General features: G+C 42.5%; 1 protein-coding gene across 2 annotated transcripts in view; it reads left to right on the top strand.

Moving 5' to 3' along the window:
• The window catches only part of SFXN2 (sideroflexin 2), a 112,983-nt gene that overhangs the window by 46,233 nt on the left and 50,614 nt on the right, over positions 1–16,136 (top strand). Inside the window, exons 3-4 of one of the 2 annotated variants that reach the window (XM_082269301.1) lie at positions 2,450–2,620; positions 10,692–10,790. In XM_082269301.1, the coding sequence (XP_082125427.1) occupies positions 2,450–2,620; positions 10,692–10,790 (270 nt within the window). The remainder of the gene's footprint in view (positions 1–2,449; positions 2,621–10,691; positions 10,791–16,136) is intronic. The other variant, XM_082269302.1, reaches the window with a different exon arrangement.

Below are 16,136 nucleotides of genomic sequence, written 5' to 3'. Positions count from 1 at the left end.
TAATCCTAAGACGCTTCCTGTCCTAGGGTGACAATGCTGCCACTCTACAGATACAGTACAGTGAGTGAGCATTGCCACCCTAGGACAATAAGTGTATTAGTGGCAGGATCGCCAGGTTAAAAAAAGGACTGTAGCCATCACATCTTAAGAACTGGTAAGCTGCAATATATTACATTTTTTTGTTCTCGGGTTCAGACTGTGCTGCCCCATTATGGGCAGAGAGGAATGGAAATGGGTGTACCATACATGACTTTGTGGCCAATAAGGAAAATTGGAATCCGGTTGGGTACATACAGCAGCGAATTTTCAGTGTTCCCTTTGAATTGTTAAAATTCTACTCTACCATAAAAACCGCTGAAGAATATATATGCAGTTATTAACAGTTAATGTATTTAGCAATATTCAGTTTAACTGCTGAAATCTCTGCAAGGTTCATTTAAATATTTTCTTCCACTTAATATTAACTTTCAAATGACTCTCTCACATTTTCCCAATCTCCTAAAAAAAAAAAAAAAAAAATTTCAGTTTGCTCACTTACTAATCACTTCAATTCTTTCCTTTTTCTATTCTTAAAGCGGAGCTTCACCCTCCCCTCCACTGCCCCTGATTTTTTTTTTTTTTTCTGGGGGGAGCGGGTACCTAGTTTTGACAGGTACCAACTCCCTTTTTCTAGTAAGATCGCTGCGCGGTGATCTCCGTCATTTCTGCCCCATCGCTGCCTTCTTGGACACACAGAATTTCCAGAAGACAGCAGGACTATTTAGAAAGCACAGTGTGACTGACGTATGCGCAGTAGGAAACAGGCTGTGAAGCAGCAAGGCTTCACTTTCTGTTTCCCTTACTCAAATGCTAGCGCCTGCACCCGAGGCTAGGAGGGGGAAGACATTGTGGATCCCTGGACAGTTAAGTGTCATTATATTAAGTCAGCAGCTACAGTATTTATTTATTTTTTTTGTTACAGAATAGAACTCCACTTTAAGTGCCGGTTCACATTGCAGCGACGCTACTTCGCACCGCGACCTCCGAGGTCGCGGTGCGAGCAGCGCGCCGCGACCTCGGAGCGGCCGCCACGGACTTCATAACATTGAAGTCTATGGCGGTCGCCTCCGGGTCGCCCCAAAGAAGCTCCGGACCCTTTTTCTAGGTCGGAGCGACTTGTGTCGCTCCTATTAGAACGGGTCCGCAGCTTCCCTATGGGAGGCGACCTGCTGCGACCTGTGAGGCGACGAGGTCGCCTCACAGGTCGCCCTAGTGTGAACCGGCACTTAAGCTCAACTCCAAAATAACTGTTACACCTACAATTAAAAAATATGTGAGCAGGCAGCTTTTTTTTGTAGAAGACGCATGCTATGTTACTTCCTCAATAAGACATACCTTCCTGTCCATTGAATGTACAATGAGCTGCTCATGCACAGCTCAGTGGACGTTCCCGGCATGCTGCGGTGGTGGTGGAATGAATAACTACTGTGTGTATGCACGGGAGTCATGTCATCTCCCAGTGGCCAATTATGAATTCGGATACCAAGCACCCGAAAAAAGCCTCAGCAGAAGATATTGGCAGCTGGGGAGGGATCCAGTGGTCACCTAGCTGGAAGTTGGAGGTGAGTATCTGTGGACTTTAATTTCACTTTAAATACACATAGGGGAGCTTTTTATATACCAAAGGATTTGCATTTCTGTCCATTCAGTCCTGATATTACACAGCTCTACAACACAGCACAGCCAGGCAAGTGCCACCACTTTTCCCTGTTGCAATTAAGTAATACAGATGTGTCATATTCCCACCCTCAGCCTATTACATAAAGGAGCAGCAGCAGGCTGATGAGGTCACCCCTATGCTTACTATGTTCTCTTATTATCATGTTCTTTGTCAGCATATTTGCATCTCCTGATTGGCTGCCTTGGCTTCCCCTCCCAGTCCCCCTGTACTGGGGATTTCAATAGGCCAGATACCAACTTAAACTCAGGTACCTAAACTAGCTGCATTTAAAAATAGATTTAATAGTTTGTTAATAAATGCAGCGTTGCATACATTTGTATTGTTTATATTTGCTTGGAATTCAGCTTCATTTATACATTTTCTTTCCCAATATCTCCTGGCTTTGCATCTTATTTTCACATGAGTTGTGTTCATGTTTACTGCTCTATTCACACTACAAATCCCTTAGTCCAACTCGGCAGTGAAACAAAGAGAGTGGCTACATTCCTATAGTGGGACCATCAAGAAGGAGTGTAGCCACTCCCAAATTGAATTTGGATGTACTTTTTTGAATTCGGAATACATACTTGAATAGAATGTTTTTCTATCGAAGTTTAGGAAAATAGAGTATATAATTGTTAAGTATTGTTTTTATTATTAACTTCATCCTTCATAATTAAGCACTTTTGATGATTCTGGCAGCATATCTATTCCTGTTGGCACAGATTAGACTGTGTGTTCTGTGTTCAGAGCAGGTGGCGCTCCACCAGGCACCAGCATAGAACAACTGCACTACGCCAAGAAGCTGTATGACTCCGCCTTCCACCCTGACACCGGAGATAAGATGAACCTGATTGGCAGAATGTCTTTCCAGGTCCCTGGAGGAATGGCGATCACTGGCTGCATGCTGCAGTTTTACAGGTAGAGTTTTATTATTTCGCATGTGTGATATTTAGCTAGGGTTTGACCAATACTGTCGGCTCATACATCGGCAAAAATTAGGAAAATCTATCCATGTACCATTCAATGTGGACTAGTAGGCATCTTCCTTTTTAAGCCTTCATTGACTAGCCAAATATAAAAGTGAGCTTTTAGACTGATCATACACTATACACTCTAATTGTTCAGAAACTGAACATATCTACTTTCAACTATGTAATGTAAGAACCTGATTTGATATTACTTTTTGTTCTCATTACATAGTTTTGGTAAAACTAAAGGAGATTGTACAATATGTGAGCAATCAAGGTCCATAGTCAGCTTTAGGTCTCTGCCCTTCTGGCAAACCTGCATTATTACTATATCATGTACATCTGCTGGTGTGCATTGTATAGGGGTGGTGCAATGCATTTTAACAATGCTTTACACTGTTTACCTTTTGTTTATTTTTATTTTTTTTAATTTAAATGTTGCACACTGATAGGTGAATGTGTTGGAAATCTTCTCTGCTCTCAAACCAAATTCTTCTAGCTCTGGCCTCCTGCTCTGGGTGCAGATGAAACACTGAGCTGTCCATGCTCCAATATATATAGACAAAAAGAAAGATCTGTCTACACATGAAAAACATCACACCATGTTCTGCTTTATTGAAGCCAACAATCGCTGCACTAGCCCCCATCCATGGGCGGGAACTGTTGTAAAAAGTGTTGGCTTCAATCAACCAGAACCTTGTATGATGTTTTTGGTGTGTGGAGAGCTCTTTCTTTCCTTGTCACACAAAGATATTTCCTAAAACCATGCACCGCAGTGTTTTTGTTGCAATATGCTGTGTAAAAATGCAACCTATTCAGCAAACATTGGTGCTGAAACAATAGGACAAGCAGCATCTTTCCTCGCCTGTACAGTGGGACTGCATTGGGCAATGTAGCCCAACAGGATTGGTGTGAATGAGCCCTTAATATTTTATAAAATCATGTTAATATGAGTAAAAACACTTTTTAAGAAAAAGGATCCTTTGTCTCAGCATGAAAAAACCAAATGCTGTTCTCGAACGTCATCATTTGACCAATGTCAACTATACCACTGCTTTATGGTCACCACATGGGTTTCTGCGCCTAGCTTCATCTGCAGGTGCCTGCAAAATACAGCATTTCTCAAGCAAACAGCTTCCTCTTCTACATGTAAAGCTTTATTGTACATGTAAAGCTTTATTGAACAAGAAGCCACAGACACTCCACCCATGTCATTCATCTGATGCATTTTACTCCTTATTGAGGCCTAACTGTACAGTCTGTGGGAAGGGGGAAAATACAAATTTTCATACATATGCAAAGGACTGTCCACATACTTCTGAAAGAGGCAGGGTAAAACCTTCATATGTTATATAGTTAGACATATGCCGGTTTTCGGTAATTCGATATATCGCGGTATTGCATAGCCATGGTATTGTTATTGTGGCATTTTTAAAATACCAAGTTTCTCTGCTCCTGGGTCTGACTTGTGAATTGATACATTTCAGTGAGCTGGATGACTCATTCACTCACACAGCTAAGCCTAACTATAAACAAAAATGATTACATTGTATCTTTTCCTTCCCTCTGCCAGGGAGAAAGGAAGTTTAACCTCTTAAAGACTAGATCTTTTTCTGACACTTGTTGCTTGCAAGTTAAAATCAGTTTTTTTTTGCTAGAAAAGTACTTAGAACCCCCAGACATTTTATATATTTTTTTAGCAGAGACCCTACAGAAAAAAATGGCGATTGTTGTAATATTTTATGTCACACTGTATTTGCGCAGCAGTCTTTCAAACGCAATTAATAAACTTTAATGAATAAAAAAAAAAAAAAAAACCGTAACAGTAAAGTTATCCCAATTTTTTTTTTGTTACACAGAGAATCGTGAGAGAATCGTGATCTTTATTCCAAGCTAAAAAATCGTGATTCTCATTTTGGCCAGAATCGTGCAGCTCTAATATATATATATATATATATATATATATATATATATATATATATATATATATATATATACATATATACATATATACACACACACGCATAGCAGCCCACATTACATTATTATATAGCCATCAAGCAGTGTCTGGCCTACCTGGTGATGACTGGTCCTGGCGCTCTGATCCGATGGCCTGGTCTTTAAAGGGGCAAATCCTTGCGATCCAGAAGTGGTTAAACCTGCAGGAGGACCGGTGTTTTTATCTATTAATGACTTTACTATTGCTTTAGGCCTGGTTCACATGTATGCGGGTTGGTGGTTCACATGTATGCGGGTTGGGGGCCCACATTTGCACAGGCATAGCAGCCCATTGATGTGAATGGGCTGCTATGCCTGCGTTTTCAGCTGAAAAAAGGTGCATGCAGAATTTAAAAAAATGCAGTGGCCGTGAAATCCATCCTTCTTTTGCACCATGCGACTTACCTGCCGTTGCTGCACACGCAAACTGTTTTTAAATGCCGTGCCCACGTATACAAAAAATGCAGAAAGCTTGCCAGAGCAGGAACTGCAGGTTAGTCGCATGGTGCAAAAGCAGGATGGATTTCAAGGCCACTGAATTTTAAAAAAATGCTGCATGCACCTTTTTTCTGCGGAAAATGAGGGCATAGCAGCCCGTTCAAATCAATGGGCTGCTATGCCTGTGCAAATGTGGGCCGCCAACCCGCATACATGTGAACCGCCAACCCGCATACATGTGAACCGCCAACCCGCATACATGTGAACCAGGCCTAAAGCAATAGTAAAGTAATTTATAAATAACAACACCTCCTTCAGGTTTAACCACTTCTTGACCACAAGGATTTGCCCTCTTAATGACCAGGCCATCGGATCGGAGCCGAGCGCCAGGACCAGTTATCACCAGTTAGGCCAGACACTGCTTGATGACCTATTTTAGGCCTGGTTCACAGAGTCTGTACTGACTGACTATATAATAATGTGCATAAGTGAACCAAAGCCCCTAAATTCAGCAATGAAATTCAAATGACGTAGAAATTTAATAGAATACCGTGATAATACCGTATACCGTGGCAAAACCTTAATCAATTAATCGCAGCATGAAAATCTGATACCGTCACAAGCCTATATATAGTTATCTTAATACACACACTACACTGCTCAATTTTCCCCCATCGACACAGTCTGTGTTAATGGGAGAATTCCCAATGATTAGTGTTGCCGGCTATAGCCTGTGGCACTAATCATCCAGGAAAAACCAGACAGGCTGGTTGTACACTAATCGATCAAGACATTGACTTGTGTACAGCCAGGGTGTCCATACATGGATTGAAATTTGCATGGTTAAATTCTCACTCAAGTGGGTTGGAGGAAGAGACTGTATTACTTACCATACTTTTCGATTCGGCATGCTCTGGTGCGCTCCTCATCTCCCCAATGCTCTGGTTTGTGGGTGGGCCCTCGTGGTTATCATGTACATTTCAGAGCTATTGGTCCTGCATTGTGTGCAAGGAGGCAAGCATGCAACCACAGACCAGAGTGCCTTAGTGAGAAGTCTGTGGAGGACCAGCAACACAGATGGAGGGTGCCTGCTGGAGGGAGAAGAAAGGTAGCATTACACCCTATTCCTCATCCCCTAAATGTATGAATAGTACCCCACTGCACAGGTATTTTTTTTTTTTTCTTGTGCTCAGAGTTTGGCTTTAAACAAGTATTCTAAATGAACCCCCATTCCAAATAAAAACCACCACTTTTATTGACCAATAGTAAAACAAATATAAAATGTAATATGAATCTTAGAACCCTACCTAGATGGCAAAATATTCTTACAGTCTTTGTCGCTGTATGTTGGGTTGATATTTGCATGCGGAAGAGGAAGCTGTGTGCGCCTCTGTGTTTCTGGGACCCAACGCCTTGGCAAAGGTTCACATGGTTTCTAGCTACCATGTACATTGTGCTCTATACATCATTAGAAGGTGCGGAGTCTTTTGTTTTCAGTCCGACTACGCCTGTCTTAAAGGTTTGCAGTGAGATAGATAACTGGATGGGCAAGGTGCAACATTTTAGGGAACCACTAAACCGAAATCCGAGCCAGCATATACAATGGACACAAAAGGCTGTCTTTATGTCACTAAAACCAGAAACAAGTTTTTTAATACTTTTTACATGCTTTTAGAAAATCATTATGTAAAAAGGTCTCTTTCACATGTATATAGAAAAGCATTCTAAAAACACTACTAATGATCCCCCAAACATATCTAAATCCAGTATTTGTCAGTGGCTCTTGATCCCCATTAGCTGACATGAGTGGGAGTAATGGGCCCTGTAAAGCAAGACCTGTCATCTGGGCTTCACTAATGATGCAGGTTATAAATCTACAGATATATAGTATGGGAAGCCTTCATGTATACCCAGCTGCTTGTCAGATGTGTCTGCAGAGGTCCAGTCTCAGGGGCCTGTTAATCATTACCTGGGAGAACACTTCCAGGCTTGTTATAACAATGTGGATGAGCCAGATTTAACATAAGGTAACCGGAATATACCTTTCTACTGGCTCAGCACACTCTGTGGATGACTGCCTTTTAATCTAACAGATAGGATTTTAGATCATAGTGCTTCAGACTTTTAAACTGTTCATGCCTAAGGAATAGCTGCCACCTCTGTGACTGAAATAATTAAAGTGAACCTGCCAGGGGGCCCGTTAGTCATTATAGCCAAGGCTGCCATTCAAAGTATAAAACTGCCATTTGCCAGCTTCTCGAAGTTGTGCTAGCATAAAAACACATGCCCCTTATTTGAAGGGACTGGCTCTTTCAAAACCAAATCTCTCTGTCCTCCTTTCTCTTCTTGTCCCTCTTTCACCCCTCTTGTCCCCCCCTCCCTCTTTTTGTTCTAATGTATAGACCTATATAAAAATGTATTTTTGCATTTAAAAAGCTTTACATTAAGAAACACCTACCTTATTATTTTACCAAAAGATACATTTCATATGACCGAGTACTTTGAATTATTTGACTGACCTGCATTTTTTTTTTTTTGTAAACCTGGAAACTTAGAAAATTCAAAAAAAAAATTTTTGAAAAAAAAAAAAACATATTCGATATGGGTATAGATATTTTAAAATAGTTACATTGGTCCAGCTTGGACCATACTATGCGTATACCATGCCTGGCCGATCCCTTTGGAAGCTGTAAATCACTGTAGAAGGCACTGCTACTACAATGAGCCTCACTTCCACACCTTCTGGGTCCCATGTTGAGCGGCTTTCCTTCTACATTGTGTACACAGGAGGTCCCCTGCTAGGCATGGTCGCCATTCAGAAGAAGCTTTGTATTTTTACATTGAATGCAAAGAATTCTCTCATTGGATGATATGAAGAGTGAATGCGGTGACAATCCAATCTCTACTTTATCAGTGAGAGCTTTGCATCCAGTGAGTAACTTCAAAGCATTCTCTGAATAGTGCCTATGCTGAGTAAGCAACCTCCTATATCAGGGGTGGGGAACCTTTTTTCTGCCAAGGGCCATTTGGGTATTTATAAAATCATTCGGGGGCCGTACAAAATTATCACCTTAAAAATTAGCCTGTTATATTTGGTCAAACATTTAATTAACTCACCCCTAATGTGATGGCTGCAACTACTTTTTTTTGGTGAGGTGTGTGATGATAGATGGTATTGATGATGTTGCTACTGGCAACAGATTTTCCAGGTTTGCGTCGGTCAGTCTGGAGCGCAGTCAACTTTTTTGTGGTGGTAAGTTTTGAAAAGAACTGCTGGCTGGTACTGCTGGTGGGTATAGCTGGCTGGTACTGCTGGTGGGTACAGCTGGCTGGTACTGCTGTGGGTACTGCTGGCTCAGGCTGGTACTGCTGGCTTGTACTGTGAGTACTGCTGGCTGGTACTGCTGTGGGTACTGCTGGCTGGTGTTGCTGGCTCAGGCTGATACTGCCGTGGGTACTGCTGGCTGGTACTGCTGTGGGTACTGCTGGCTCAGGCTGGTACTGCTGGCTGGTACTGTGCTGTGGGTACTGGTGGCTCAGGCTGGTACTGCTGGCTGGTACTGCTGTGGGTACTGCTGGCTCAGGCTGGTACTGCTGGCTGGTATTGCTGTGGGTACTGCTGGCTCAGGCTGGTACTGCTGGCTGGTACTGTTGTGTAGGTACTGCTGGCTGGTACTGTTGTAGGTACTGCTGACTCTGGCTGGTACTGCTGTGGGTACTGCTGGCTCTGGCTGGTACTGCTGGCTCTTGCTAGTACTGCTGGTTGTGCTGCGTGTACTGCTGGCTGGTACTGTTGTAGGTACTGTTGACTCTGGCTGGTACTGCTGTGGGTACTGCTGGCTCTGGCTGGTGCTGCTGGCTCTGGCTAGTACTGCTGGTTGTGCTGTGTGTACTGCTGGCTGGTACTGCTGATTCTGGCTGGTACTGCTGTGAGTACTGCTGACTCTGGCTGGTACTACTGGCTCTGGCTGGTACTGCTGGCTCTGGCTGGAAGAGGTGATGTTTCCTGTACTGGTCACAGGCGGAGTGCATTTGATATCACTCCGCCTGTGACTCACTCAGACTGTCATAATGGAGCAGGAACTATACAGGAAGCATCGGCTCCATTCTGACAGATCAGCTGAGAGACACAGACTCAGCTGCATGGGGGGCCAGACCAGATGACTCAGAGGGCCGCATTCGGCCCCCAAACCTTAGGTTCTCCACCCCTGTCCTATATTTTAGTAAGCAGAAAGGCAGCTGCTCATCACAGGACTCATAGCTAGTGGAGATCATTGTCCTAGCAGTGCTTAATACTGGAATTTCCAGCTTTCTCTGTGATTGGTCCGGTATGACATATGCAATACATACCGTGTTTCTCTAAAAATAAGACAAAAAACACACTAGGACTTATTTTCAGGTGAGGTCTTATCTATATTCCCTGTCTTCTCTCCCTCTCTCAGCTCAGGAGTCATCATTATGACATCTTTAATCACAAAAATAATCCTTAGTTCAAGTCACTGTAAAAATATCTAATCTGTTTTGTAAAGAGTATATTTAATGTCCAGTGCTCATTTTGTAACTTTATTGTCGAAAATCCCTTCTATACAGCGCCGCTGTGCGCTCACATGATCCGCCAGAGCTCTTCCTCTCTCTGAGCACTGCAGAGGGAAGGGCTGAGATCCCCGCTGACGTCAACCGGGAGGAGAGGAGAAGATCTCCAGCGGGTCATGTGAGCGCCCTGCGGCGCTGTAAATTTATTTTCGACAATAAAAGGAGACACACTGGAAAATATATAATATTTTTACAAAACAAATTCTATATTTTTACAAGAACTTTACTAGGGCTTATTTTTGGGGTAAGGCTTATATTGCAGCCCTCCCCGAAAATCACGCTAGGCCTTATTTTTGGGGTAGGGCTTATTTTGGGGGAAACATGATAGTTGCACAGGTCCAAGCTGGACTAATTACTATGTAAAAAATGCATACCTAGAATTCCTCTTTTAAAGTGTGCATGTATATGTGTGTGTGTGTGTGTGTGTGTGTGTGTGTGTGTGTGTGTATGTGTATGTATGTATGTGTGTATATATATAATATAAACCTTTTTTTTTTTTGGGGGGGGGGGGGTAGAGTGGAAAAGGGTTAAAACCCCAACCAATTTATTTTTTCCTGTCTGTGTACCATTGGCAAAATTTTCCTTCACTTCCTGTCCCCGAGATGCAACAGGAAGACGGTGGTCACTGGAAAAGTCCCCATTGGAGGATTTAGTCTCTACTGTTCTGATGGCAACACAATATTTTGGTTTCTACCTCACTTTCAGTCCCAGTGACCATACTTACCAGGACAAGAGTGCGTATCTGCCCAACAGGGACGCAGACAGCACAAAACCTCACGAGTTCTAACCACTCCACCCAAAACTAAAACTTTTCACCATTAGATGACACTGAATCTGGGACACATGAGTGCACAACAGAGTGCAGTCCTGTGATTCCCAGCAGTATGGCCAAAAAAGCTAAATGTGTGTAAAAATGTTTTTCCACAGTTTTGTTATACAGAAATAAAGTGTTTCCAATCTCCTGTAATTCTTTTTGTTGTACATTTAAACAGAACTGTTCCTGCTGTGGTGTTTTGGCAATGGGTTAATCAGTCGTTTAATGCACTTGTAAATTATACCAATCGGAATGCAGCATCTCCCATCACACTTGGGTAAGTTTTGAGTTTATATGCCATATGTTTATACTGTATAAGGCTAAGAAAAACTGAAAAACAAAGTTATCTTATTGGTGCAGTAAAGATGCTGCATGATCCTAGAGTGTATGCCATGGCAAAATTAAAAAAATATATACATACAATATCTCACAAAAGTGAGTACACCCTTCACATTTTTGGAAATATTTTATTATTATATCTTTTTATGTGACAACACTGAAGAAATGACACTTTGCTACAATGTAAAGTAGTGAGTGTACAGCTTGTATAACAGTGTACATTTGCTGTTTCTTCAAAATAACACACAGCCATTAATGTATAAACAGCTGGCAACACAAGTGAGTACACCCCTAAGTAAAAATGCCCAAATTGGGCCTAATAAGCCACTTTCCCTCCTCTGTGTCATGTGACTCGTTGGTATTACAAGGTCTCAGGTGTGAATGGGGAGCAGGTGGTGTAAATTTGGTGTTATCGCTCTCTCTCTCTCATACTGGTCACTGGAAGTTCAACATGGCAAAGAACTCTCTGAGGATCTGAAAAAAGAATTGTTGCTTTACATAAAGAAGGCCTAGGCTATAAGAAGATTGCCAAGACCCTGAAACTGAGCTTGGTGGCCAAGACCATAAAGCAGTTTAAACGGACAGGTTTTTACACTTAACAGGCCTCGCCATGGTCGACCAAAGAAGTTGAGTGCACATGTTCAGCATCATATCCAGAGGTTGTCTTTGGGAAATAGACGTATAAGTACTGCCAGCATTGCTGCAGGGGTTGAAGGGATGGGGGGGGGGGGGTCAGCATATCGGTTCTCAGACCATATGCCGCACACTGCATTAAATTGGTCTGCCTGGCTGTCCTCCCAGAAGGAAGCCTCTTCTAAAGATGATGCACAAGAAAGCCCGCAAACCGTTTGCTAAAGACAAGCAGACTAAGGACATGGATTACTGGAACCATGTCCTTTGGTCTGATGAGACCAAGATAAACATATTTGGTTCAGATTGTGTCAAGCGTTTGTGGCGGCAACCAAGTGGGGAGTACAAAGACAAGTGTGTCGTGCCTACAGTCAACCATGGTGGTGGGAGTGTCATAGCCTGGGGCTGCATGAGTGCTGCTGGCACTGGGGAGCTACAGTTCATTTAGGGAACCATGAATGCCAACATGTACTGTGACATACTGAAGCAGAGCATGATCCCCTCCCTTCGGAGACTGGGCCGCAGGGCAGTATTTCAACAGAACGACCCCAAACACACCTCCAAGATGACCACTGCCTTGCTAAAGAAGCTGTGGGGAAAAGAGATGGCCTGGCCAAGCATGTCTCCAGACATAAACCCTATTAAGCATCTGTGGAGCATCCTCAAATGGAAGGTGGAGGAGCGCAAGGTCTCTAACATCCACCAGCTCCATGATGTTGTCATGGAGGAGTGGAAGAGGACTCCAGTGGCAACCTGTGAAGCTCTGGTGAACTCCATGCCCAAGAGGGTTAAGGCAGTGCTGGAAAATAATGCTGGCAAAACAAAATATTGACACTCAGGGGTGTACCCACTTTTGTTGCCAGTGGTTTAGACATTAATGGCTATGTGTTGAGTTACTTTGAGGGGACAGCAAATTTACACTGTTATACAAGCTGTACACTCACTACTTAACATGGAAGCAAAGTGTAATTTCTTCAGTATTGTCACATGAAAAGATATAGAAAAATATTTCCAAAAATGTGAGGTTTGTACTATTTTTGTGAGATATTGTACACAGTACATCTCTGTGATATATGCACATTTCCCATGTTCTAGCCCTTTAGGATAGGTTCACTGTGTTTTGCACTACAGTCCATTTAATATGATTTCCTATAGGTCACATTCACATGGGGTTTTCAACCAGTGCATTTTTTGGAAAGGGTCAGGGACTTTTTCTACCAGTGCAGGTTGCATTTTTGATTTCAAAGACGTCAATGGAAATGCATCAGAAAATACAAGCAATGCGTTTTTGACGCAAATTCAATGCATTTGTTGCTGGATTCTCCCACATAACAACGAACAAAATGCATGAAAACAACTTGCTAAGTGGGCACCCGAGTTGAGCTGCAGCTCCCCGTGTCCATTCAGACACAGAGCCGTGGCCCCGCCTCCTTCTCTCTCCTCATTGGCTCACGGACTTTGAAAGCAGCGGGAGCCAATGACGCTGCGCTGCCGTCTCGGCCATTGAGGGAGAGTCCTGGGCAGCTGAGACACTCCTGCAACATCGCTGGATCAGGATGGGGGTCAGGCAAGTATTGGAGGGGGAGGGGGGGGGCTGAGGGGGGTGAAGGCTTCTTGTCTGAATATATAGAATGCATTCAGACAAAAAAAACCTTCTGACTTTTCAACCACTTTAAGAACCCTGCAAGTACAGAAAACAAAACTGATAATCTGCTGGAAATGCACTCAGCTTTTTAAAGCAGAACTTTACCCATACCAGCTTGATAACAATTAATGTTCTTTAACAAATAACGTACATTCCACATGAATAATTATGCTAATAAAATGGGTGTGCACATTGCTCCTGTTTCTTCTTACTGGAGGCTGCCATTTTTTTGAAGCTCAAAGCAATCACTTTCTTACTGCGAACTCTCCCCTGTTTCCTTGGTCTCAAAAGCCATACAGTGCATCCGGAAAGTATTCACAGCACTTCACTTTTTCCACATTTTGTTATTTTGCTGCCTTATTCCAAAATGGATTAAAATCATTTTTTAAATTCTACAAACAATACCCCACAATGGCAACGTGAAAGATGTTTTTTTGAAATCTTTGCAAATTTATAAAAAATAAAAAAACAAAAAAAAAATCAAATGTACATACTGTATGTATTCACAGGCTTTGCTCAATACTTTGTCGAAGGACCTTTGGCACCAATTACAGCCTTAAGTCTTCTTGAGTATGATGCTACAAGCATGGCACACCTAATTTTTGTCAGTTTCTCCCATTCTTCTTTGCAGGATCTCTTAAACTCTCATCAGGTTGGATGGGGAGCGTCGGTGCACAGCCATTTTCAGATCTCCCTAGAGACGTTCAATCAGGTTCAAGTCATGACTCTGGTTGGGCCACTCAAGGACATTCACAGAGTTGTCCACTCCTTTGTTATCTTGGCTTTGTGCTTAGGGTCAATGTCCTGTTGGAAGATGAACCTTCTCCCCAGTCTCAGATCCAGAGCGCTCTGGAGCAGGTTTTCATCAAGGATGTCTCTGTACATTTCTGCATTTCTATTTCCCTCAATCCTGACTAGTCTCCCAGTTCCTGCCTCTGAAAAATATCCCCAGAGCATGATGCTGCCACCACTATGCTTCACTTTAAGGATGGTATTGGCCAGGTAAATCATGTCTAAACAACTGAATTTACCAAAGTTGGACTCCAATTAAGTTGTAGAAACATCTCAAGGATGATCAGTGGAAATAAGATGCACCTGAGCTCAATGTTGAGTGTCATTGCAAAGGCTGTGAACAGTTATGTACATGGGATTTTTTTTTTTTTTTATTAATAAATTTGCAAAATTTTCAAACAAACTTCTTTCACGTTGTCATTTATAGGATATTGTTTGTAGACTTTTGAGGAAAATAATGAATTTAATCAATTTTGGAATACGGCTGTGACATAACAAATGTGGAAAAAGTCAAGCGCTGTGAAAACTTTCCGGATGCACTGTATGTCACTTTCTGTATTTAAAATGTATGCATTTCCATCCTTGACTGTATGTCCTGGCTCAGCTAAAGAGCAAGGCTGACAGGAGTTTTAGGCCTCAGGCCTCATGCACAATGCAGCTATAAAACATCAGTTTTATAGGCATTTGACATGCCTCTAAACACCCCTCTATGTCACCTTATATGTCCATGCACACATAGGTGTTTACAGGCATTTAGAGGCAGGAGCCTTTAGGGGCAGAAATCTAAACACACCAAAATCGCTTTCAGAAGAGGAAAGTTTGGGCAGTAAAACCTCCAACACGCCTAAACGCATGTAAACCTACCTAAACGCTAAGCGTGTTGAGCGCGTGAGCATTCATTCATTTTCAATAGCCAGAATAAATGATTATCCATGCCTTAATGCGTTTGCTTTGAGGAGAAAAGCGTTCAGTAGAGCTGGCCAAATGCTCAGTGTGCATGATGCCTTAAGCTGGCCATACAGTGCCTTGTAAAAATATTCACCCCCCTTGACTTTTTACCCGTTTTGTTACATTACAGCCTTAAGTTCAATGTTTTGTTAATCTGAATTTTATGCAAAGGATCAGAACACAATAGTTTAAGTTGGTGAAGTGAAATGAGAAAAATATATACATAAAACTATTTTTTTGAAATAGAAAACAGAAAATTGGAATGTTCGTATGTATTCACCCCCTTTGTTATGAAGCCCATTAAAAGCTCTGGGGCAACCAATTACCTTCAGAAGTCACATAATTAGTGAAATGATGTCCATCTGTGTGCAATCTAAGTGTCACATGATCTGTCAGTATATATACACACCTTTTTTGAAAGACCCCAGGGGCTGCAACACCTAAGTAAGAGGCACCACTAACCAAACACTGCCATGAAAACCAAGGAACTCTCCAAACAAGTAAGGGACAATGTTGTTGAGAAGTACAAGTCAGGGAAAGGTTATAAAAAAATATCCAAATCTTTGATGATCCACAGGAGCACCATCAAATCTATCATAACCAAATGAAAAGAACATGGCACAACAGCAAACCTGCTAAGAGACAGCCACCCACCAAAACTCACGGACCGGGCAAGGAGGGCATTAATCAGAGGGGCAGCACAGAGACCTAAGGCAACCCTGGAGGAGCTGCAGAGTTCCACAGCAGAGACTGGAGTATCTGTACATAGGAGGACAATAGGCCGTACACTCCATAGAGTTGGGCTTTATGGTAGAGTGGCCAGAAGAAAGCCATTACTTTTCAGCAAAAAAACAAAAAGGCATGTGGGAGACTCCCAAAACATATGGAGGAAGGCGTTCTGGTCTGATCATACTAAAACTGAACTTTTTGGCCATCAAAGAATACACTATGTCTGGTGCCAACCCAACACATCACATCACCCAAAGAACACCATCCCCACAGTGAAACATGGTGGTGGCAGCATCATGCTGTGGGGATGTTTTTCAGCAGCTGGGACTGGGAAGCTGGTCAGAGATGAGGGAAAGATGGATTGTGCTAAATACAGGGATATATTTTGAGCAAAACCTGTACCACTCTGTGCGTGATTTGAGGCTAGGATGGAGGTTCACCTTCCAGCAGGACAATGACCCCAGTCACACTGCTAAAGCAACACTTGAGTGGTATAAGGGGAAACATGTAAATGTGTTGGAATGGCCTACTCAAAGCCTA

The sequence above is a fragment of the Pelophylax lessonae genome (genome assembly GCF_965119305.1).
Source record: "Pelophylax lessonae genome assembly, chromosome: 9".
In the NCBI taxonomy this organism is placed as follows: Eukaryota; Metazoa; Chordata; class Amphibia; order Anura; family Ranidae; genus Pelophylax; species Pelophylax lessonae.
Note: the sequence above shows the minus strand (reverse complement) of the source record. Positions and strands in the feature narration are given on the sequence as shown.